Below are 24308 nucleotides of genomic sequence, written 5' to 3'. Positions count from 1 at the left end.
GGTCACATGATAAGAGTCGGGGCCAGTTCAAACAAGAGCTCTTAGCTTTAGGACTTACAAGATCAAATTGCCACCTGAGATGTGGGGAAGGATTGCAGATGGCAAAAGACTCTGCTGGAATCTCTATTGCCTCCACATGGGGTTGATCTGGGCAGTGCCAAAGCTTTGTCCTGTAGAGGACGGTCCCAGGAGGAACCTCTGGCCCATGTCACTACTCCCTCCGTGTAAGCCACAAGGAAGTCTCTTAGTAAAGTTTTTCTAGAGTGGTCTCACGTCAGAAAAGTACTTTGCACCTCTGTGGCCACAGCTGTGTGTGGCTTGGAGCTAACAGTCTCTAACAATCTATTTGATGGTCATATTATACCGAGTTCGTATTGTGAACTGTCTCAAATCCCTTTTTAAGAGCAGGGAGAACACAAACTTAATAAGGTTTAAATCCATCAGTACCACTCTTTGGGGAAAAGTACTGGGATTGTGTTCTTCCTGACTTGAGAGTTGGTAGTGCCTGTCTTGCTTTAGGTGCGCACAATGGATGTTTTGCCTCTCTCTGCCTTATTGTCTCAACTTTAGCATTCATGAGACTCTTTAAAAAGTTTTATTTCATAGTTCTTAGAAAAAATTTTGTATGCAAATTTTTCTCAATATTTTTATTTCTTCTGTGTGCTTTGCAAACTCATTCCATAGGTTGTAATATTCTTGAATTCATTCGCAGCTTAAAACTTTACATGTGTCATTTTCAAATTTAGATTTCACATACATATATCAATAAAAAGGTTATTTCTCCTTATTTTTAATTAGCTTGCAAAATGAATTATTTGACAAAACAGTTAAATAATATTTATTCTGAACAAAGAGTTCAGAACCTCTTGTTCTGCTCCATTTGCTTCTTTCCCCATCTTTATTAATAGTCTGTTGTGTGTTTTTTCAGATTCCTTTATTTAAAGCCATACACATATACATTCATTTTTAAGCAAATACTCATTGAGGCATAGAGAAGTAAACAAGATATGCAGTCTTTTTGTCTTAAGAAGTTAATAATAATATCGATGAGCTGCACACATCTAAATAGAGAACATTTTTTATTTATCTTAAATAGAATCTTAAGCTACTTCTTGTTATGTGGCTTGTTTTTCTTTTTATTTTACAGTTTATCTTGCAGATATTCCCAAACTTCCTGGAAGTGAAGGTAGTGAGTCAAAGAGTCTGCATGTGTAAGTTTTGATGGATAGGACCACATTGTCCTGCAAGGACTGTATGGGTTGCATTTTGACCACAGGATTGTGAGAATACCCAGTTTGCCAGTAATCCTGCTAATACTGGCTGTTACTAATCTTTTTAATTTTAACCACTATGCTTAAAAACCTTTTTAAAAGTAAAATTACTTTTCATAGTCATTCATTATGAATTTTGCCATTTAACCCTTCATCTCTTCAGAAATTTTCAGAGTATTTCTTTTAGGATCAAGATTAAAATACAAAAACCTTTCATTTAAAATGGCCTGAAATATCTTGGGTACCTTGGATAGTATTATAACAATATTTGTATAGAACTTTATAATTTACAGATTATCTTCTAATGCACTGATTTTTTTTGGACTTTTTATATGGGAAAAATGTTAAAATGTACAAAGGTAGAAGGAATAGTATAATGAACCCCTGTAGATTCATTAGCCAGCTCCAGTATTGCTGCCACTTTTGATGGACATACTGACTGAGTGAGGAACCAGATTTGTTGTTATTTCCATTTTCCTAGTTGAAGGGCACGTAGCTGGGAGTGGCAGGGCTACAGCTGTTCCAGGCATCTGACTCCAGATTTCCACCCATTTCTATTTTGTTTGTTACCACTGTGATCTTTTCCCATCATTTATAGGATTAACATTATCACCTTTTCCTTAAGATTAATTAAAAAAAAATTCATCCTTCCACTCGGTGCCATTATAAAGAGCATTTTTCTTTTTAATCATTAAGTTCAAGGCCACTGTGTTGGGTTTTTGTTTTTAGAAGAGACGGTCCAGCAGACAGGTGAAGAGAAAGCGCTACACTGAAGACCTGGAGTTCAAGATTTCTGATGAGGAGGCAGATGATGCAGATGCTGCTGGGAGGGATTCCCCCTCCAACACCTCGCAGTCAGAACAGCAGGTTAGTGCCAGATTTGTGGGATTTATGGATGCGTTTTAAAGATGGACTGGAAATTTCATTGCTGCAATCTGAGGTGTGCAGTGGAAGCATTGTACTTTCAGCAAGGGAACATCCACCTAATGTTGGATAATGTGCTATGGGAAATACGTTGTTTAGCAGTATCTTTTAAAAAGCCCTGTTCACTGCAATTTATTTTTATATAGGCCTGTGATATGTAATTTGACACAATTTTGGAGAATTAATGGTCTATGCTGAGGAAGAGCCAGAGTTAAAATATAAGGAGGCTGAATATACCTCTGAGAATTCAGTGCTGTGGCTTCTGGGACTTTAATAAACCACTCAAGCTTGTCTCCTGCTGTTAGGCACTGTGAGAACCCCTTTATGAAATTACTGCCTTGTAGTACCCAGCAGGGTGTACTTTATTCTCTGTGCAATGTAAATGATGGATAAAACAGTTTGTATAAAATATGGGTAGTGTAGGATTGATCATTATAAAGATCTTTTTTTAAAAAATAATGCTTTTTCCTTACCATTACTGTACTTTAGTTAACAAACTGATAACCCGTTGAAAAGTGTATTAAATGCACCTTTGCGTTTTATTTGGTAATTTTTTCTATGTTGTTACATAATGTTTTATGTGACCTCCATAGATAAAAGATGCCTTCTATAGCAGAATGATGAGTATCTTTACCCCATGGGTATAGATGAAGAGAAGTTGTGGCCGGGCGCGGTGGCTCAAGCCTGTAATCCCAGCACTTTGGGAGGCCGAGACGGGCAGATCACAAGGTCAGGAGATAGAGACCATCCTGGCTAACATGGTGAAACCCCGTCTCTACTAAAAAAAAAAAAAAAAAAAAAAAAAAACTAGCCAGGCGACGTGGCAGGCGCCTGTAGCCCCAGCTACTCGGGAGGCTGAGGCAGGAGAATGGCGTACACCCAGGAGGCGGAGCTTGCAGTGAGCTGAGACCTGGCCACTGCACTCCAGCCTGGGTGGCAGAGCGAGACTCCGTCTCAAAAAAAAAAGAAAAGAGAAGTTGTGTTTTTGACTGCTAACATGTAGAAATTATTTTGTCTTGGTGGCTAGAATTTCTGATTGCTCTCTAGCTTTAGGGACCCATAATTAAACCATATAATCATGAAGTAGTAAGCACAAATCTTCCTTTTGCCTTTCAGTAGAGTGAGATTTTTGTTCCTTTCAGTCGTGTTTCTCACTGATAACTTTGTGCCCAGTGACTTAAAAGGTGTGGAGGTGGTAGCAAAAGGGAATGATTTTGTGCTCTTATAGCTTGAGATGAGATGTTTTCTATTTGGCTTGATTCACAGGACTGGTTTTTTTTTTTTTTTTTTTTTTTTTAAGGAATCTGTTGATGCAGAAGGCCCCGTGGTAGAAAAAATTATGAGCAGTCGTTCAGTAAAAAAGCAGGTGAGTGCCATTTGGAGTGATTAAAATCTGTGAGGTGTATGCAACTCTTACAGGATTGTTGGCTTTGTAATTTTCTTTTAAAATTCTAATATTGTAAAATAAAACTTCTAGTAATAATTCTAATCCTGTCTAATTTGTTAACCCAATATGAATCTTTGGGATATTTGACCCCAAATGAAATTAAAATGTATCAAGCAGTCAGTGCTTTATTACACCATTTAGAGTGAACTAGAAACTCAAAAGTCTCCAAATAAATGTATGGGACTTTCAAAGTTGTAGACTGCCTTTTTCATAAATATTATTCATAAAAATCAAAACATGAATTTACTTCTAATCTCTCTTAGGAAGGTTTTCCCCCCTCTTTCATGTTAGGATGGAAATTCTGTCATTTTAGCAAGTAGGTGTTTTCTCATGTGTATTGTAACATTTTCTCATATACAATTATTCATTTCTTTCTTACCAGTGCAAAAGTGAAATACAGGTCTATTTTCAGTGCAATTTTAAAAAATAGTTTTGACTTAGTACTTCAGAGTTATTCAAAGTTTCTGTTGATCTGCAAAGGTGAGCTCTAAGTATCTGTCACTAGTCTGATTGCTTTGTCATTGAGGTACTCATATGCTCTTTAACAAAAAATGCCAGTGACACCATGTTTTCTTTTACTGATGAAAATTCCCTGTTTTATCCACTTCCGTTCTTACAGCCCACTTTGAGAAAATGCTTTGCTTAGTTTGAATAGTTACATAAACCTGCAGGTGCATTAGGTATTACAACATGCAATTTTTCGTGTCTCTAGGAAGTAGTCTGCTTTAGACATAGGTGTTTGTGTCGCAGCTTCAGTCGTTATCGATTCCACACAGTTCTTTCTCTTCATTTGTTTTCAAGGAGGGTGGAACTACAACTTCATGTTTCAGCATGTAAAACAAACTTCAAAAAATGAAAAAATAAAATATAAAGACATAGTCTAGCTACGAACTCCTGGGCTCAAACAATTTTCCTGCCTTGGTCCCCCAAAGTGCTGGAATTACAGGTGTGAGCCATAGTGCCTAAAGTTGTTTATTTTTAGTAAAATGTATACAAAGTATCTCCCAGTAAGAGAGTTGAGGAATGGAGGATTTACAGGACTCAGTGAGAGTCCTATAATAAAGTGAGATCCCAGGCTTATCAAATAGGAAAGCATTACCATTCAAATACTGCTATTGAGTGATCCTTGAACATATTATTGCACCAGCAGGTAAACTTCTCTTTACTTTCATTTTAATACTGTTTGCTTTGCTGTCGTGTGATTCAAAGTATGAATTTTCATCGGAATATGTATCTCTAGTTTGTAAGAAAACAACAGCAATATGTCAAGGTGTTTTCCAGTTAAGTATAGGGGATACGATGTATGGAGTGACTGGCTATCTTGGTGACTTTTTGAATGTGAAGGTTTCCTGATGAATGAAATGATAAAATCTCAGCCAAATTTCCCACCTGCTCAAGTAGAAACAAGCACTATTTAACTCATTAGAAGGTTGCATTTTTGTCCTACTAATGACTCTAGAACTACTAATTTATGAATTGTAGATATATGGTAAAATTTAAATACTTGACATGGTTTGAAGAACAATCCCCTTCACTGAATTAAAGTGACTTGTTTGAGTAAATAGCATGTCGTTTAGATGGGATATATTAATTTTCATTCAATTGATAGTGCTTCAGCAGGCATACTCAGCAGGTTTAGGGGTTGCAAATTATAATTAGCTCTATTATTCAGAGCTACTTAGACTATACATTATGTAGAACATTGCTTTTTCTTTCTGTTTTGCCCACTTTAGGGTTTTTGTTTTCTTTTCCTCTTTAGCTACCCTTTAAAGATAGGTACTCATGATTTAGGAATAGATACTGTTAACCATTTACTGATGATTGGGTTTATCTTATCATAGGGGATTAAAAATCACTGTACAGCAGGGTGGATATTTGTTGAGTTGGTGAATTTGAAGCTGGAGAAAATTAATGGAAAAAATTCTTCTGGAAGGGAGATATGCTTTGAGGTATGATTTAAAATAAAGAGGAGATGTGGAGCTCATGGAATTACTTGTCAGTTACTGGTATTTCTTAAAGGGCAATAAAAAAGCGTTAGAAGGTACTAAACATTAACAGGTGCTAACTTTTTAAACTGCTAATGTTCTCAAAGTAGGTAGTTTAGTTATCACCTTTAATAACATTGGAAGGAAGTGTTGCGAATAGAAACAAAAGGAAATTTGAGATTTTTTGTGGATTCGATCTGTGCCTGCTGGTCTGTTTCTTATTACCATGAATAATTTAATAATTGGCTGTGAGAAGGTGTCTTTATCTCTGCCAGGCAGCACTGTAGAAACTGGCTATGAGCTCTGCATGGTGTTGACACAGAGTAGAGACTCCATGTTTTTCAAAGTCAGTTGACCTCATCACTATGGCCTGAGAAGCATCATGATCCATTATGATGGAGTTGTGCAAACATAAAACTCACTTGGCAGAGGCACCCTAATTCAGCACCTCATATTAAATAGGGGTGGCTCAAGCATTTATGTTGTTCTAAACCCAGGTTAATGTCTATGACACCTAGTTGCATGAGGTAGTTGGTGCCTATTTGAATTTTGAGGTAGATATATGAGTAGATACTTGGATTGTATAAAGGCTAATTATTTTGTTTTCCTTGTTTAGTCAGCCTGTAGCTGTTTCTGCTTTGAGCCATTCATCTTTGGAGAATAATTCAAAGATTCTTTTTTTTGTATCAGAAGGCCAAAAGTAGTTTTAAAAGTGAATTGTGACTGTATTCCCTAAAATTCTTTATTTTTCTTTAAGTTAACTATAGGACGTATTTTCAGAGTGTGTGTTTGAATTCTTTAGTTGAGCCTCCTAGAGTGTAAAGAAGGCAAAACTCTTAATCTCATCCGTTATTATGTCCTTGTTGTTTCCCTAAGTGAACTGTGATTTGGTGTCTCTAGTAAAGTAATAACGGTAGGTTGGGCCAGAAGTCAAAAGGGATTCATACGCATGCCTTATTGATAACTTTATTGAGGTGCTTTTTCATTCTTTTGTGTATTATTTAATAAAAAATTTTTTTTTTTCTCTGTAGTTTAGTTTCTTGACTATGACTACTTAATTTAGTAGTAGGATGCATAGAAAAGGCCTAAGTTAGGCCTAGACTCTGGGTGGCTATTTAGAATCCAAGTGGCTGGAGAACTCATTTATTGCCTTCTCAACATTTCTGGTTTGTTTGAACAGTGAGACAAGTATGGCTTAGTATGTTTGAAACTTTAAATTTCATATGAATAATAAGGATTTCCATAGACTAATTTTGGCACTAATGAAAAGGTGTATACATTTCTCAGAAAAATTCTGTTTAATTCATAATATTACTGGATTCTCAAATTTAATGGTAGCTGCTCAAGAAATAAATCTGGGTGTTGTGTGTATATGTGTGTGTATGTATGGGAATAGTGCTGTGAGTTAGTTATTCGTTGCCTATGCCCATTGTAGAATGGCTTCTGAAAATGGGGCTTAGAGGTGAGAGGTTTTGGGGTGGGGGCTGTTTTAAGCTGTCATCAGAGGCTGGTCAAACTGCCTCCCATTTAGTAAATAATTGAAATGATGTTTCTGAGGGCTTATGAATTCACACACTTTAAATTGTTTTACTGTTCAGTGAAAGAAAAGAGGTCAGCATGATCATATTTATATGAAAGAAACAGTGAAAAACAGCTCTATTTATAGTTTTAGGGGCAAGAAGGTGGTGATCCAATATGTGTGGTCCGATAAACAGAACAAAGTGTTGTGTTCTGAAACATCCTAAAGATAACAGGCCCTGGGACAATTCTGTACCAGCTCCTGGTGCTGCTAAATGAAGTTTCAGAACCTAGTTGGTTCCTCCTAGGCAGCCCTAGACTCTCTTGTCAGGCATCTTCACAGCAGGTTCCCAGAGGAATAGCTATCATGACAAGAAAATGGGTAGTAATGAGAGTTGGGGACAGATGGCTATAAGAGTCAGAGCTTTCTGGGAACAGACTTGAGACAGAATAAAAACTGTCTTTACTGTTCAAGATTTGATCCTGTATGTTTTGGTGCCCACTTAGAATTATGGTATGATGAGACCATTTAGAATGAGAAGGAAAGGGACAGTATGGGAGAAAAGATCAGATAGAAGAATAAGGAGAAATAATAAGAGCATAGACATGATAAATCTTGTTTATGATTTATAACATATCAGTTATATAAATGATACGTAGTTTTGAAAATGCCTTCAAAATTGAAAAAATATAATTATTATCAGAAGGGCAAAAGCTCAGACATTTGAGTTCCATTCTTGATTTGAATTTCATGGTAATGCTGTGTGAAGAATCAAAGGATCTAGTTTCATCCTTGCTTCTCTTTTTCCCTGATCATCTACTATCTTTTTGTCTTTCTGCTGGAGTGTCTGGTTCTATATAAAGATAATATATCTTGAAATGGGAGGCCGGGTGCTGTGGCTCAAGCCTGTAATCCCAGCACTTTGGGAGGCCGAGGCAGGCGGATCATGAGGTCAGATCAAGACCATCCTGGTGAACACGGTGACCCCGTCTCTGCTAAAAATACAAAAAAAGCAGGGCATGGTGGTGGGGCCTGTAGTCCCAGCTACTCGGGAGGCTGAGGCAGGAGAATGGTGTGAACCTGGGAGGTGGAGCATGCAGTAAGCCAAGATTGCACCACTGCACTCCACCCTGGGTGACAGAGAAGAGCAAGACTCCATCTCAAAAAAAAAAAAAGAAAAATAAAAGAAAAAGAAATGGAAGTAGAATGGGGAAATATTAAGACTAGAGAAAAAAGTAGGGTGGGTCTTGGATGGATTGCCACTTGAACTTGATAGTATTTATTTACAAATTAATTCCATGTTCCATTTATGTTGCTGGTTCTTGAAGCCATCCAACAAACATCTATTTTTATTTTGGATAACTAAAAGTCTATGACATAGAAGTTGTTCTGAATATATTGGTTTAAAATAATGCTTTATAGTTATCACCTTTCATAGATCCATTAGGGCACAACCAGATATTAATAGGTATTGACCACTCCTGCATGTCCAGACTCCTTCTTGATGATTTCTAGACAGGCCAAAACTACTTAAAATATAGGTTTAGCTGGGTGCAGTGGCTCATGCCTGTAATCCCATCACTTTGAGAGGCCGAGATGGAGGGATTGCTTGAGCCTAAGAGTTTGAGACCAGCCTGGGCAACATGGTGTAAAACCCAGCCTACAGAAAATACAAAATTAGCTGAGCATGGTGGTATGTGCCTATAGTCCCAGCTACTTGGGGAGGTGGCAGGGAGGCGCAGGGGTTGCTGAGGCAGGAGGGTTGCTTGAGCCTGGGAGGTTGAGGTTACGGTGAGCCATGTTTGCGCTACTCCACTCAAGCCTGGGTAACAAAGCAAATCTTATCTCAGAAAAGAAAGAAAAAAAATTAGGTTTAACTGTTATAAGTGAGAGTTTCAAAGAAAAGTTTAAGTTCACAATCTTTGAAAATAGTTTGAAGGTTAGAGATTGAGGGGACTAGTACCTTTGAACAGATCTGTGCCCATCTGTTATGCAGTAGAAGCCTTTGCTCTTTCGTTTGTTCTTTGTCATGTTCCTACTTGCCTTGATTTTCTTCGAAGCATTTTGGAGGTGGCTGAACAGCCATACATGACCCTCGAGGCAGGCTTGGGGTCTCTTGTAAGAGTATAAAAGCAATCCCCAAACGCCTGTAAGTGGTGTTTATATTTTAGATCCCTGATTTATCTGATCAAATGTTCCAGAAGGAAATTACATATTATGACTTGCTTAAGAGCCTAAAACCAAAAGGGGAATAAAAAGAGATGCCTAAAATATCATCTGAACATTAACTTCTGCATACACTACAGCAGGTAGGATCAAGGGAGATATTATAGATAATCTTACTACTGAAAACTCTTGATTTGGCTGACATGTATCACAATTTTAACCTTACCTAAATGTAGTATTTGGAGTGTTAATTTTATTTGGCTGCTATGTGTGTGAGACATCTTGTCTGAGAGATTTTAATTGTACCATTGAGTGAAACTATGAATAGTGATGCACTGAAATTATAGCATAAGAACAAGATTTAGTTTTATATGGTTTCTTGTTTAGAGTTATTAAGTATATGGAGAAATAAATGTCTTTTAAATATTTTAAAACATTACAAAACCCACAATGTAAAGTTGCCATGAGGCAGCCAAAAATAATACATATGGCATTCAGGAGAGCAGTTGCTAATTGGCTGCTGCCTGAGAAAATGGTACACTTGGCGTCTACTTAACACTGTGGGTTTGGCAGAAAGCCAAATTTGGGGTCAGGTTGTTGTGAATGAAGCTGCATGTGGTTAGGGAGGAGTTAAAGTGATTCATGTCTTAGAAGCTCTTGCACGTCGGGCAGAGGTGCGTGCATGGGCCTGAGCGTGGCAGTCTCTGTGGCCCTGGCCGCCTCCCAGCTCACAGCGTGATCATCTTACATGAAGGGTCTGTGCTGCTCTTCTCAGTCCTGTTTTGTGCTCATATGGGAGTAAATCATTACTTTTAAAATGTTGTAGTAGATGGTTTTAAGTATGTGCCTGAAATTTTTTTTTGTTGCAGAAGGAATCTGGAGAGGAGGTAGAAATTGAGGAATTCTATGTGAAATACAAAAACTTGTAAGTAAATTGTGATTTTGTTTTTATTGGGGGGCTATATTTTCCAAGTAGTAAACAACCAATTTTTTTTTTTTTAAGTTGGGGAATTAAGAAACTTTGGTATGATTTCTTTAGTCATCGTGGCCTGGGACGCCATTTTTTAACCAACTTTCGTATGTTTGATATTTTGTGAATTTTTCTGGAAAATGTGTAATTGGTGTAAAAGTTGACTAACTTCCGTATATAATCAATAAGTATTTTTTTAGAGAGGATAAAAACTTCTACAATAATAGAAAAATGAATAAAGCAGTATTTCCCTGTCCTCTGATCATGAATTCTACCCTGTGGGGCTACACTTCGTCCCTTCACCTGTGCATAGGGTGCAAGGCCCTAGAGACAAGAACTCTCCTGTGGAATGAAAGTTCTAGAGAACCATGACATCACTCAGGTTCTAAAATGCAATGAGCTATAGCTTTATCTATTTTTGTTTGTTTTTGATATTTATTTAGTAGATTTGAATTCATAACTAAAAATCTGAATTGAAAAACACAGTGAGTTGTTGTCCTTGTAGATTCTGTTGTAAGCAGTACACCTGGCCCAGACAGACATTGCGATGAGCTAGGGTGTTTTCAGAGTCAGTAATCATTGTGCTGAAGAAGACTGAGGCCATTTTGTAACCTAAATAACAATCACAGAACAAGGACAAAATGTTCATTGATAATATAAACATTAAATTTATTTTTTTACCCCTTTTAAGACAAAGAACTAAACCACCATATTAGTACATTCTTAGGGCTTTAAAGAGAGGCTTTTGTGAGTTGCTGTGAAAACAGCCTCAGAAAATTTACCTCACCCTAGAAAATGAAAGCATCAGGTGCCATGGGTTTTCTATCATTCTCTCTTGTTGTAGTTGGCACTGTTAATAAATTGATGCACTTCTGAAGAAGCTGTGAGTAAAATCTTTTATCAAGTAAAAAGATAAAGAAATCTCTATCAGTTTTATCATGAGAGTTCAATGAAATACAGTCTGACAATTTTAAAAATGCTCGGAAAATGTTAACTGTCATCATTCTTTTGTCCTCAGAGCATGTCAGTTTACACATGTGGAAATTATGCCTACAACACGATTTCCTATGGTAAGGAGGAGGTAAACTAAGTAAACCAGAGGGAGAGAGTTCCCTTGTAGATTTACCAAATTGAAACAAGAGCAAAGGAGTTCAAATATCAATCACCAAAATAATGGTACTACCAGAGAGACCTCCAGATCAGTGTGTGACAGTGAGGCTTGAGCTGCCTCCTTCCAGTCAACCTGTTAGTGACCCCAGAGATGGGCTCCGAGTTCCTGACCAGGTGGCACTGCCAGACCAGGAGACTCTAGCCCTTCTCAAAAGTCATTTGAGATGAGGTAAAGGGAGTTTCGGGAAAAAAAAAAAAAAAAAAAAAAAAATAGCTTTTCTGACTGTTGTTGAGAGCTAAGAGAAGTTAAGATTTCCATAAAACTACGAGTTTTTGTTAGCCTTATATTTGTACACAATTCCACATTTATAGAAAAATTGTAAAAATAGTACAAAGAATTTCTGTTTTTCTTTTTATAGTTAATGTGTATCTTCTGGAAAGGTACTTTAAGACTTAAATATGGTAATGGTTGCGAAGGGGTGATTTACTAATTCCATCATTTCTTCTACATTGATTGGTTAGGTTTTACTGTACGGAAGAGCTTTACCCTCTTGTCCATTTGTTAATTTATAGCTGAGCGGACTTGTGGCTTCTCATTTTATTCAAGGGATTATAACCCTTTACTGTTGTAGTATTTACTTTGCCCACATTGTACGAGATTTGGCCAGTGGGAGCCCCTTCAGACTGGCTCTTCTGTCCTTTTGCCTTGTCTTCATTTTTCTTTGAACACTTTCTTGCTTTCTGGCACCAGAGGATGTTCCAGGCTCATCTCGTAACTTCCTTGTTTTAGTTATGGAATCAGTTACTTCTCCAAGAAGGCTTGGTTGTTTTCAGGGAACGGGGGGCACTGAGAAACCAAGATTTGGGCTTTAGGTGTGTTCCTTGTTGCGGAGGAATTGTTGCTTCTAGTGCCTCTCGGTGGATGGGACTGGGAGAGTGTACACGTGTGTGTGTGTGTGTGTGTGTGTGTATGTCTCTGTGTGTGTATATATACATATATCGAGTTACACACTTATCTGTTTATTATATACACACACATATTTACCTACCTCTCCAACACAACAGCAAAAACAATGCCTATATATTGATACTTACAGTACTATTCCAGCAGCTCAGAGTTTGTTCTCTCCTTTCCCCTTTAATATTAGTAATTCCATTCTTCAACCAGAGTAAACCTGGCTCTTTTATTTTTTATATTTACTTTTTTGTCAGTCCTAACATATATAGGAAGTGATTTCAGAATTACTAGTCCATATTTCTGTGAAAAAGAAGCCTATATTTGCTTAGTTTTTTGTCTTTAGTTTGAGGGCATAGGGACTAAAACTTTATCCAAAATTTCCTTGGGTTGGTTATTCTCTTTTCCTACCCCACCAGTGTGGTTTGTTACTTATTTCAGGCGTGCCCAGTCCCCAGGCCGTGGATCAGTACTGGTCAGTGTCCTGTTAGGAACCTGGCCGTACAGCAGGAGGTGAGCGGCAGGCAACTAAGCATTACCATCTGAGCTGTACCTCTTGTCAGATGAGCACGGTATTAGATTCTCATAGGAACGTGAACCCTATTGTGAACTGTGCATGCGAGGGATCTAGGTTTTCCACGAAACTGGTCCCTAGTGCCAAAAGGTTGGGGCCTCATGATTTATTTGATACACAGTGTGTTTCCTTAGTTTTGGTTTGTATTTGTATTCCATTTTAGCCCCTGCATGTTGATTTTTATTGTTTTTCAAGTTTGTGAAATATTAATATGTTACAAAAGTTAGAACTATACACAAAAGAAGTGTAGTCCTCCCTTCCTTTCCACCCCAATTCCTGCTTGCTTCCTTACTAATCCCAGGTTTATCCTTTCTATAAAATTTGGCGTGAGCATGCAGGTATGATTTCCTCTTCTTTCTTACAGAAAAAGAAATTGGTGTACTGTTAGTATAGTTTTGTGCTTTGCTTTTTTTCACACCACATTCTGGAAATCACTCTACCTCAGTTCATAGGGGTCCTCCTCATTCTTTGTTTCAGCTGTATAGTATTCCATTGCATGGCTGTGCCATAACCATTCAACTAGCCTCCGGGTATGTGGGTGTGTCAGTGGCTTCTGATGTTTTCCAATTACAGATAATGCTACAATATATATTCTCATACATACCTCTATATTTTCAAGTTGTTGGAGGCATGGCTTCCAGGTGAACTCCCAGAAGTGGGTTTGCTAGATACAAAAGGCAAACATGTATGTATTTTTGAGAGATATTGCCAAATTCCCTTCCTTCAGGTTGTATGAATTTGTGTTCCTGTCAGAAATGTATGCGAACACCTATTTCCCCACAATCTTTCTAATATAGTGTGCTATTTTACTTTTTAATTTTTGTAAGAAATTGTATTTCAGTTGAGGTTTTAATTAGCATTTTCTCTTACTGTGAATAAGAACACCTTTTCATAAGTTTAATGGCCACTTTTTACATCTTGCTTTGTCAGTTGTCTGTGTCTTTTGCTCATTTTCTGTCATGCTCTTCTCAACTTTTAAGAGCTCTTTATATATAAGGGATGTTAATTCTTTATCTGGGTTGTAACTATCTTTTCTCGGTTTCAATTGTCTTTTGACGTTATGGTGTGTATTGCATTGTCCATTACAATTTTTTGTACAGTCAGATTTATTAGTTTTTTTCTTTTATTGTTTCTAGCTTTCATGTCATAGCTAGAAAGCCTTTCCCTATATCCAGATTACAGAGGACTTTGTCCATGCTTTCCTTGTGGTTTCATTTTATCTATTTAGGTGCCTGATCCATTTGGTGTTTATTCTTGTGTATTGTGTAAGTCATGGCTCTAAATTAATTTTTTTCAATTGTTGTTCTAGCACCTTTATTAAAGAGTCCATTTTTGGCCAGGTGCAGTGGCTCATGCCTGTAATCCCAGCACTTTGGGAGGCCAAGGTGGGCTGATCATGAGGTCAGGAGCTTGAGACCAGCCTGGCCAACACAGTGAAACCCATCTCTACTAAAAATACAAAAAATTAGCCGAGCATAGTGGCAGGCACCTGTAATCCCAGCTACTCGGGAGACTGAGGCAGGAGAGTCACTTGAACCTGGGGGGCAGAGGTTGCAGTGAGCTGAGATCGCACCACTGCACTCCAGCTGGGCGACAATGTGAGACTCCATCTCAAAAAACAGAAAGAAAGGAAAAAAAAAAAAAAGAGTCCATTATTGACTCAAGTGATTTGAGATTCAAACTTTATTATGTCCTAAAGCTTTTTTTATTTATTTTATTTATTTTTAAATTTTTCTTTATCTGTACTTTATGCCTTTGAACTGCTTGTCTATTTATAAGCCAATATCACACTGTTTACTTAGGGAGTCTTTATAGTGTGTTTTAGTATCTGGTAGATCAATTTCCCTAGTAGCTTTTCTATTTTAATGTTTTCCCGGATATTCTTGCATGTTTATTTTTATATATAAAATTTAGTATTGTTTAGCCCTGTATAAATGCCTGTTTGCATTTTATTTATTTACATTGTGTTAAATTTACAACTGTATGATGTATGATGTTGAGTTACACAGTGTGAAAATGATGTCTTTTCAGTGGTCCAGTTCTACTTTTGTGTCTCATAAGAGTTTTAAATATTTTCTTATACAAATTTTACACATTTTTAATTAAATTTATTGCTAAGTATTTTATCTTTGTTGGTATTGTGAAAGAGGTTTTCTCTAACCTATCTCCTTATTGGTAATTGTTGTTGTGAATGAAGACAATTTGTTGGCCTCTGTATGCTAATTTTATATTCTGCTACATTGCTGTATTATTTTATTATTTGAATTAGTTTTCTAATTGATTCTCTAGGGTTTTCCAGGTACCTGATCATATAATCTGCAAACAGAGATAGCTTTACTTATTATTTTCTAATTATTACATCTCTTATTGTTTTGACTTGTCAGTGACATTGGCTAATAACCTCAAATACAATATTGAATAATAGTGGAGATAGTAGGTATCCATGCTTTCTGATTTTTGTGGAAAACTGTAGTGTTTCTTCATTTAGTAGGATCTTGTCTTTAGAACTAAAATCTTCAAATATGTGTTAACAAAATACCTATCAATTCCTGTCTTCCTAAGTTTTAAAAAATCCATTATGGGTGTTAAATTTCATCAAATGTTTTTTCCGTGTCAATAGAAATAACTGTGTGATTTTTCTCCTTAGATATATTAATATTGTGTATTTTTAGTGAATTTCCTAATATTGAACCAACCTTGCATTCCTGAAATAACTACTTGGTCATGATGTATTATTTTCTTAATGTGATGTGGAGTTGTATTTGTTAATATTTTACTTATATTTATTTATAAATATAAATATTTACTACTTTGCACTGATATGGGTAAGGGATATGCTCTTTCTTTTTTTTTTTTTTTTAACTGTTAAGATTAGGTGTAAATCTATACCTGTTTCATAAAAAGTCATTACATTTTATTTTTAAATGAAATTTTGGTTTCCAAAGTGACCATAAACTGTATTATCTGTAGGGCCTAGTTCAGATTATTTCTTATTAGCTTCATAATATTTTTCTTACATTTACTTCTTCATAACTTTAAAAAAATATTTTAGTTCTAGTTCAGTTAGAACTTTCTCTTGCCTTAATTATCTATTAAGACAAAGCAGTCTATTTTTGACCCTTTATTCTTCCTTCCTCTTCTTCCTGACTAAGCCTCCAGAGTGGGTTATCATCAGGGTCTAGAAAGCAGAGTCACACTAAAAGTTTCATCCCAGTTTATAGCAGATAAAGCAGGGCTGGAGCCACTTGCATATATGCCTGTGTCCGGTTCAAGGCTACACAGGTGGTGCTTTGAAGGCTTTTGCACCTCAGCCAAGACAAGAATACTGACTGACTGCACTTGTGCCTTTTTCTGTCAAATAATTTGGAGACTAGAGAAGATTATTTTTGTAATATGTGTTTCTTTTTGTGTATGTGTGGCAGGGGGAGCAGGGTCTCCTTCTGTCTCCCAGGCTTGAATGCAGTGGCATGATCTCAGCTCACTGCAACCTCTACCTCTGGGGTTCAAGCAATTTCCCCGCCTCAGCCTCCTGAGTCACTGGGATTACAGGCACATGCCACCATGACCTAGCTGATTTTTGTATTTTTAATAGAGTTGGGGTTTCACCATATTGGTCAGGCTGGTTTCGAACTCCTGGCCTCAGGTGATCTGCCTGCCTCATATAATATGTGTTTCTGATTATGACAATATTGCATATTATTTATTGGAAATTTGGAAACTACAAGTTGAAAGCAGAAAATAAAATACTTGCAGTCCTAGTACCCAGGAATAATCAATACAGGTTGAGTATCCCTTATCTGGAATAGTTGAGATCAGAAGTGTTTTGGATTTTTGATTTTTTCAAATTTGGAATATTTGCATTATACTTTAGTAGTTAAGCATCCCAAATCTGAAATCCAAAATGCTCCATTGAGCATTTCCTTCAAGTATCATGTTGGTGCTCAAAAAGTTTCAAGTTTTAGAGCATTTTGAATTTTGGATTTTCACATTTGGGATGGTCAACCTGTATTAGCATTTTTACAATTTTATCTAGTATATTTTCTGCTTGTGTATATAGCATTTATATCAATTCATAGCTATATACCTCATATGTATTTAAAATCCTATTCTACCTCAATTATAGCAGGACTAAATGAGTCCTATCTTTGAAAATCGTATTAGACATGTCGGTTATGTGTTACTTGATATCATAAGCATTTCCTTTATCATGAATCATTTTTGAAAAATTTGTAATGGTTGTGTAATTTTTTTTTTTACTTGTTTTAAACTTCTGACTTCTGTGAACTAAAGCACAGTTTCTAAGAGTACTAGTATGTTGATTCTGAAAGAGGTATATATATTCAAGCATATAATTTCTTTTTTTTTTTTTTTTGAGGCGGAGTCTCGCGCTGTCGCCCGGGCTGGAGTGCAGTGGCCGGATCTCAGCTCACTGCAAGCTCCGCCTCCCGGGTTTACGCCATTCTCCTGCCTCAGCCTCCTGAGTAGCTGGGACTACAGGCGCCCGCCACCTCGCCCGGCTAGTTTTTGTATTTTTAGTAGAGACGAGGTTTCACCGTGTTAGCCAGGATGGTCTCGATCTCCTGACCTCAAGATCCGCCCGTCTCGGCCTCCCAAAGTGCTGGGATTACAGGCTTGAGCCACCGCGCCCGGCCATATAATTTCTTTTTGATGTCATCACCAGAAAGAGAAATAAGAGGCTGTCAAGGCTATTTGAAGGGCAGGGAGAGGGTGATGGGACAAAATAATATTGAAGAACTAAACAAAAGAATGTCAGAGTTGCCGTAAAACATTAACTGTGTACCTGTGAGTGTTGGAGAAGAAAAGGGAAGTGCAAATGTATTCCAGTTCAGGTGAGGGAAGACACCATACATGCTCAGAGCAGGGGGTGGCGAGTCTGAAGGTGGGGGGCGTTGTCCCATGCAGGTACAGATGATAGCAAGTGAAACATTCACAGGGGACCAAGGGGTATCATTGCAGAACGCCTGGAGGAACAGTCTGGGAGACCGGGAACTGACAAGGAGCTGGTGAGGGGCATGGCCCAGTGTTCCAGGAGCAAACAGTGGTTCTTTCCTCCTAGATTGTTCTAGAAGGACCAGGTTAGGTTTCCCTTTGGGACCAGTATGATAGGCCTCGGATGACTCTAGGGTACCCTACACCTCTTATCTCCAAAGAAACTGCTATTTTAAATTTGAATTATTTTAACTTGATAAAAACCTATTTCTCAATGGTAAGAGATTCAAAGTATAAATTCAGAATTAAGGCTACCCTGTAGTGCTAATTTTATGTTGAAGTATAACCCATTCACTTATGGAAATAGATTGTTATTATTCTCTCTCTGTCTCTTGTGTCTGTCTGTCTCTCTCTCTGTCTCTGTCTCTGTTGGTAGCTGGTAAGAGAACTGGAGGCTTAGGACAGAAGGCAAATTTTAGGCACTAATATTGAGTTTCTCTTCTTATTCTAAACATTAGTGGATATATTAAATGTTGCTCAGCAGCCTTAATGAGTAATTAAGCAGGTTATTTTAATTATCCGTTTAGTTGACTTTTTTGAATAAGACATAATAACGGATTAATTATATTCTACATATTTCAAGGATATTATTTTGTTCTTTCAGCTCTTATCTTCATTGTCAATGGGCATCCGTAGAAGACCTGGAAAAAGATAAGAGAATTCAGCAAAAAATTAAACGATTTAAGGCAAAGCAGGGCCAGAACAAGTTCCTTTCAGAGGTATGAAATACCTGCTTGCTTTTCCGAAGTATTTACTTTATTAAAATGTTCTAAATTTAAAATTTTGGTTCCGTGAATTAAGTAAAACTAGTTAGTCTTATTTGGTGCTGTTACTTGCATATTGGTAACTGGTTCTTGCTAACAAATTTGTAAACAGGAAATTTCTCATTCTTCCTGTTGCTTAGGCTAGAAGATATGGGTCCTTATGATATTATGTGGAAATAGTGGTGATGGTGTGATAAAAATCTTGTAATGAAAGTACAGTTAGTAGATGATGAAATTAAGTAAGTGGACAGAAGTTCTATTGAGATTTAGCAGGTTAAGAACTCTACAGTAAATGTTAAGTACAAGTTCTAAGATACAAAAGCTTAACTTGTGTTGGGGAAAGTATGTGGCAAATTTATTTTGTTCAAGTCAATGCCTAATCACAGAGTTCACAAACTCATTTTCGCAAATGCTGTGTTGTAGCATAGAAAGTGGTAATAATATCTTTGCCTGTGTCCCTTTATCCCAGGTATCAGTGTGGAAATGCAGCAATAGTACGTCAGGGAAGAACATCTGCATTTACTAGAAGTGCCAGTTCTGCCCTCTGCCTCCGCAGTATAGTCAATTACATTTTTTTTAAAAGTGCTTTCACAAGCTGCTTACTAGGGTCTCTGGACTTTTGATCGTCAATTTGGTTTCACTTAACAGCCTCAAGTAGATAAAAGAAAAACCTTAACATTGAAAGATAAGACTTGCTGATTTATTAGTTCCTCTTTTCATAAAAGAGTTGACAGAATGTAGACTTTATATAAAGAAGCATACAATTTGATGCAAAATAGTATCTGTTTAACAACCTGCTTTGCACTGCCACCCCTTTTTGGAGATGAAGGAAAGTGGGACAGAAGAACACTTAGTACTTTTATGTCATAAAATCCTTATACTATCAGGTAACAAGTCTGTGTTCTTCTGGGTTCTGATTTCCATGATCCCGACTGGCCTATGGTAAAGTCTGCTTTCGATGGGAGATCATGTGGTTGTTCTTTTACTGGACACATGTCTGCATCACTACCCCTGGCACTCTTGAGTGTGCAGCATTTTTGGTAGTGCAATGGTTCGGACTGAGTGGAATGGAGTTACTTGAATGTGACCCAATTCATAGATCTTGGAGAATATTAAGATTCTTCAAAGAACTTGGAGGAAAATTCTTTTGAAGAAAGAATCTTAATATTTGATTTTGAAAACAATGCTATGAGGTTCTATTTTTCATGCCCTTCTTAAGAAATCAGAGTTGAATTTTTGGGACATTGGATGAGCTGAAATCATTAGCCTCCTTTTAGGAGGAGACACCATATGTTCTGCTGACCTTTTCTGTGGGCCAGGGGGAGGGAGACAGGTAGAAGCACAATGGTAGCTTTCCCCCCATCCCTAAATCCTGGTCCTGTTTATTAAGTTTATTTGTATTCTGTCTCCTGTAGTCACACAGTCTTTAGGAAATTGTGCCTAGCCCTAGCTATACATACCAAAGTTGAATGTACATTATTTACCTGGTAACTTGGCAGCTAGAAATCTTAGTTTCTGTCCTGAGTGGGAGTTAGCAGAGAAGGATGGCAATCCCCTTCCTCCCTCTCTTTTACACATGAAAATGCACATGCCCCCATTTGTTTCATCCCATACATGATCATGGCTTCAAGTGTTCCATGGCTGTTCTGCTTTAAGATTTTCAGTTTCAGCTGCTTTTACTTCTTTGTTTCTCCTTAGGCTGCCTTACAAGCCTGCTGCAACTAAAAATCTCTATTCAAAAACATCATTTAGACTGGAAATTTCATCACATGTGTGATGCCACAGATTACTCACTTAAAGGGTAGAAATGTTTAGGAAAAGTTAAGGATTTTAATTCAGCATTGACTGTGAAAGCTCGTGTTTAAGAACAAGTTTTCTTAGAGAGAATTTTTGCTATCAAAATGTGGTTTTGAGAAAGTTTAAGTGTTTCTGCTGTACATGGATAACATGTGTGTTTACCTAAATCTAGAAGCTTTTGAAAAGTCAGTCTATTAATATACTAATACTTTATATTAATTGAACATTTCAATGGATTTTTTTTTTCCTTACTAATCACCTCTGTGTAAAAGCCTGGGGTAGTTGAGACATATATTTGTGTTTCTGCTTTCTGTTTCATAATTCACAGTTCAAAGCTTCCCAAGTTAGTGTTTTAAGAGGGCCGAGTAGCCAGGGAAAGTTTGTTGCTCTTGAGCAGATGATGACTGAACTGCTTATCTTTTCAACCTGCAATTCAAGGGATATGAATGGTGTCTAAGTGACTTCTAGTTTGCCTTTTGCAAAATATTTTAATGCAGTTATATTATTGATAAGTTAACCGAGAGGTACACATAATAAAATGTGTCTTTTGTTTTCTAACATCTGAAACTTGTCTACCCTAACTTCTTTTGGGTATGGCTTAGTCTATAACTTTTTTTTCTTTTCTTTTGTTTTTTTTTTTTTTTTGAGACAAATTGTCGCTCTGTCACCGGGGCTGGAGTGCAGTGGTGTGATCTCGGCTCACTGCAACCTCCGCCTCCCAAGTTCAAGCGATTCTCCTGCCTCAGCCTCCCGAGTAGCTGGGATTACAGGCACCTGCCATCACACCCAGCTTATTTTTTGTATTTTTAGTAGAGACGGGGTTTCACCAGATTGGCCAGGCTGGTCTTGAGCTCCTAACCTCGTGATCCGCCCGCCTTGGCCTCCCAAGTGCTGAGATTACAGGCATGAGCCACCGCACCCAGCCTATAACTTTTTTTTGAGCCATATTCTAGTCTTTTATATGAGGTGCCTTTGCAAGCAGCAGTATTACTTTACTTTTGTAAGATTGTTTAATATATTGGTTAAATAAGCCAATTATTTAGGCTTTATTTCCTTATCCTTAATACTTTTACCTAAACACACTATATTCAGTGTAAATCATTAGAAAACTTAGATTAATAAGACTGTGATTCTAAATGAGGTACTAATATTGATTGACAAATACTACCAAACATTGTAAACTCTGATCGTGCTAAAATACGAAATTAGCTGGTTTCAGTGTATTTGGCTTTTGAATAACATTTTGTAAATGATGCTATAAGGCATCGGACAACTCCAGGAGTTATGAGATTCCAAGTAACACTTACTTTGCATGACTCTGATTCTTCATTGCAAACTGTAGTTTCAGGAATGCTAAATGCATCGCATGCCATAAGCCTTTTGGATTGCTCATTAGTGAATTGTAATTTCACACTTCATTTAAAATATTCTTAAACATTCTCTCACAGTAAAAGGTTTCACACGGTAATTAAAAGACCCAGTTAACAAAGTCTGAGAAGTCTGATTTCCTCATGGGGAATGATTTTGCTAAATTGTAGCATTTCAATTAATATAATAGAATTTGCCAAATTTAAGTGTTGTATTGCTATGACCCAAAATATTATTGCTTGGTGAAAAGTGGAATAGTATTTCATCTTGGGAAATAAATAAACCTTTAACTCTTTTTTTCCCCTTTGGTGTAGATTGAGGATGAGCTTTTTAATCCAGATTATGTGGAGGTTGACCGGATAATGGACTTTGCACGTAGCACAGATGACCGGGGAGAGGTAACAGGAGATCATTTGTATTACCAAGTGGTGATTCAGGCAGCCCATACATGTTTATAGAGAAGATAGTAGAATCCTAGACCTGGTCTTGATCAGAGCCTTGGACTATGGCACACTTGGCCTAAATTTAACTGAAATTTAATGATTTATTATTAGTTTTATGACTTAGTAAATAATAGTGCTAAATATGTTTTATGTTTAGTCTGAGAGCTTTTTAAAAAATTGATTTTCAATATGAAAGAAGTACAAGATGTTTTGCACAATTCCACAATATGATAAAGAATTCAGTACATTTTGGTATAATTCTGTCATGTAGCACAAAGTATCCTTATATAATTGAGTGTCTCTTGTGGCAGAATGGAGTTTAAGGTTAGTTAGAATTGGGCATCATTAGTGAAGTTGATGAATTCATTTAATGCGGTGCACAGAGGCTAACAGACATTATTTCTCTTAAAAGATCCCAGTCTCAACACTCTCATTTTGCTTTGCAAAACTCTGTGAGATTATAAGGGATATTTGATAGGGAAGTAAGAGTGAAGACAAGTGTAGTGACTCCTGAGTATTGTCTTGATAATGATGTGCCCACCCACCATGAGTTCTGTCCTTCCTGGCTTCTCCATGTAAATTGAATTTTATATATACAGTGTTTGGATCTTGCTTGTCTAGGAAGGGTCTGCAAAGAACTCTCATTTTCTTCCAGACTCTGTGTCATGACACTCTATGATGTTTCCAAGACCATATCTGTAACATGATCTTTACTTGTCTAGTTTTCCTTAGTTAAACTTCAAAAAATTGTTTCATAGCATATTTACATTGCGCAGCAAATATTTTTCACATTACGACCAGGTCAGTGTACCTTGGTCCTGAAATGAAGGTCAACAAACGCAAGTGTTTTCTAGAGGAGAGACAAAGGAAATCCTTTTGATCTGCATTACCTGAAATATTTTGTGCTCCACCCTCCTAAAGCTCAAATATGTTATTTTAATGTGATTGGATACAAACAGTATCACTCTTTTTAAGGAAAAGGTAGAGATCCTAATAAATTTAAGTGTATGTCTCATTTTTAAAGAAACCAGCCAATTATGTAAACATTTAAATATGCTAAGATGATTTACCATGTAAGTCTGAATCAAACTCCTGATGAATGATTGGTGCAGATAAAAAAAATCTCAAATTCAGCTTTACTATTTACTAGCTATTTATTTATACTTCCTGGCTTTTGAACATCACTTACCAATGATTTTGATAAAAGGCTAATTTGTTCTGATAATACCCAGTAATACTGTTTCCAGTTTAGACTTGAGACTCTTAACTAGGAACAGCTGTTTTATGGCCAGAGTTTTTAAATTTCTGTCAATTCAGACTTACTCATGCCAGGATAATGTCTATTGATAAATGAAGTAGAGCATGCTTTTCCTTAATGTATATGTAAATATACATGTATATGTATATATGTATGTGTAAATATACATGTATATGTATATATAGGTATAAACGTGTGTGTATATATATACACACATATATACATATACACACACACATATATGTGTGTGTGTATATGTATGTGGTCAAATTAATCCAATTCTGATTTATTTAAATCTGGTCCAGCCTGTGACTCACTATCTGGTGAAGTGGTGTTCACTTCCTTATGAAGACAGCACGTGGGAGCGGAGGCAGGACATAGATCAAGCAAAGATCGAGGAGTTTGAGAAACTAATGTCCAGGGAGCCGGAAACAGAGCGTGTGGTAAGGATTGGCTGATGGTAGAGAATTTAATTTGAAAATAGCATAGTGGTGTGGTCTTTGGGAAACCACTAATGGGATTTACTGTATTCGAAACAGGAGCGACCTCCTGCAGATGATTGGAAGAAATCGGAGAGTTCCAGGGAGTATAAAAACAATAACAAACTCAGGGAATACCAGTTGGAGGGAGTAAACTGGCTACTTTTCAATTGGTACAACATGTATGTAAAACAAGTTTTTCTTCACTTTTAAATATATCTGTAGTTCCTTTCCTTTAGTTGTTGAAAATAATAAAGAAGAACTTAAT

General features: G+C 36.9%; 1 protein-coding gene across 1 annotated transcript in view; it reads left to right on the top strand.

Moving 5' to 3' along the window:
- The window catches only part of CHD7 (chromodomain helicase DNA binding protein 7), a 189976-nt gene that overhangs the window by 119712 nt on the left and 45956 nt on the right, over positions 1 to 24308 (top strand). Inside the window, exons 5-11 of the mRNA XM_011931946.1 lie at positions 2001 to 2138; positions 3496 to 3561; positions 10182 to 10237; positions 18536 to 18650; positions 22175 to 22258; positions 23867 to 24004; positions 24101 to 24222. Of these exons, the coding sequence (XP_011787336.1) occupies positions 2001 to 2138; positions 3496 to 3561; positions 10182 to 10237; positions 18536 to 18650; positions 22175 to 22258; positions 23867 to 24004; positions 24101 to 24222 (719 nt within the window). The remainder of the gene's footprint in view (positions 1 to 2000; positions 2139 to 3495; positions 3562 to 10181; positions 10238 to 18535; positions 18651 to 22174; positions 22259 to 23866; positions 24005 to 24100; positions 24223 to 24308) is intronic.

The sequence above is a fragment of the Colobus angolensis genome, unplaced genomic scaffold (genome assembly GCF_000951035.1).
Source record: "Colobus angolensis palliatus isolate OR3802 unplaced genomic scaffold, Cang.pa_1.0 Scaffold92, whole genome shotgun sequence".
NCBI classification, from domain to species: domain Eukaryota; kingdom Metazoa; phylum Chordata; class Mammalia; order Primates; family Cercopithecidae; genus Colobus; species Colobus angolensis.
This window is presented reverse-complemented; position numbering and strand designations above follow the sequence as displayed.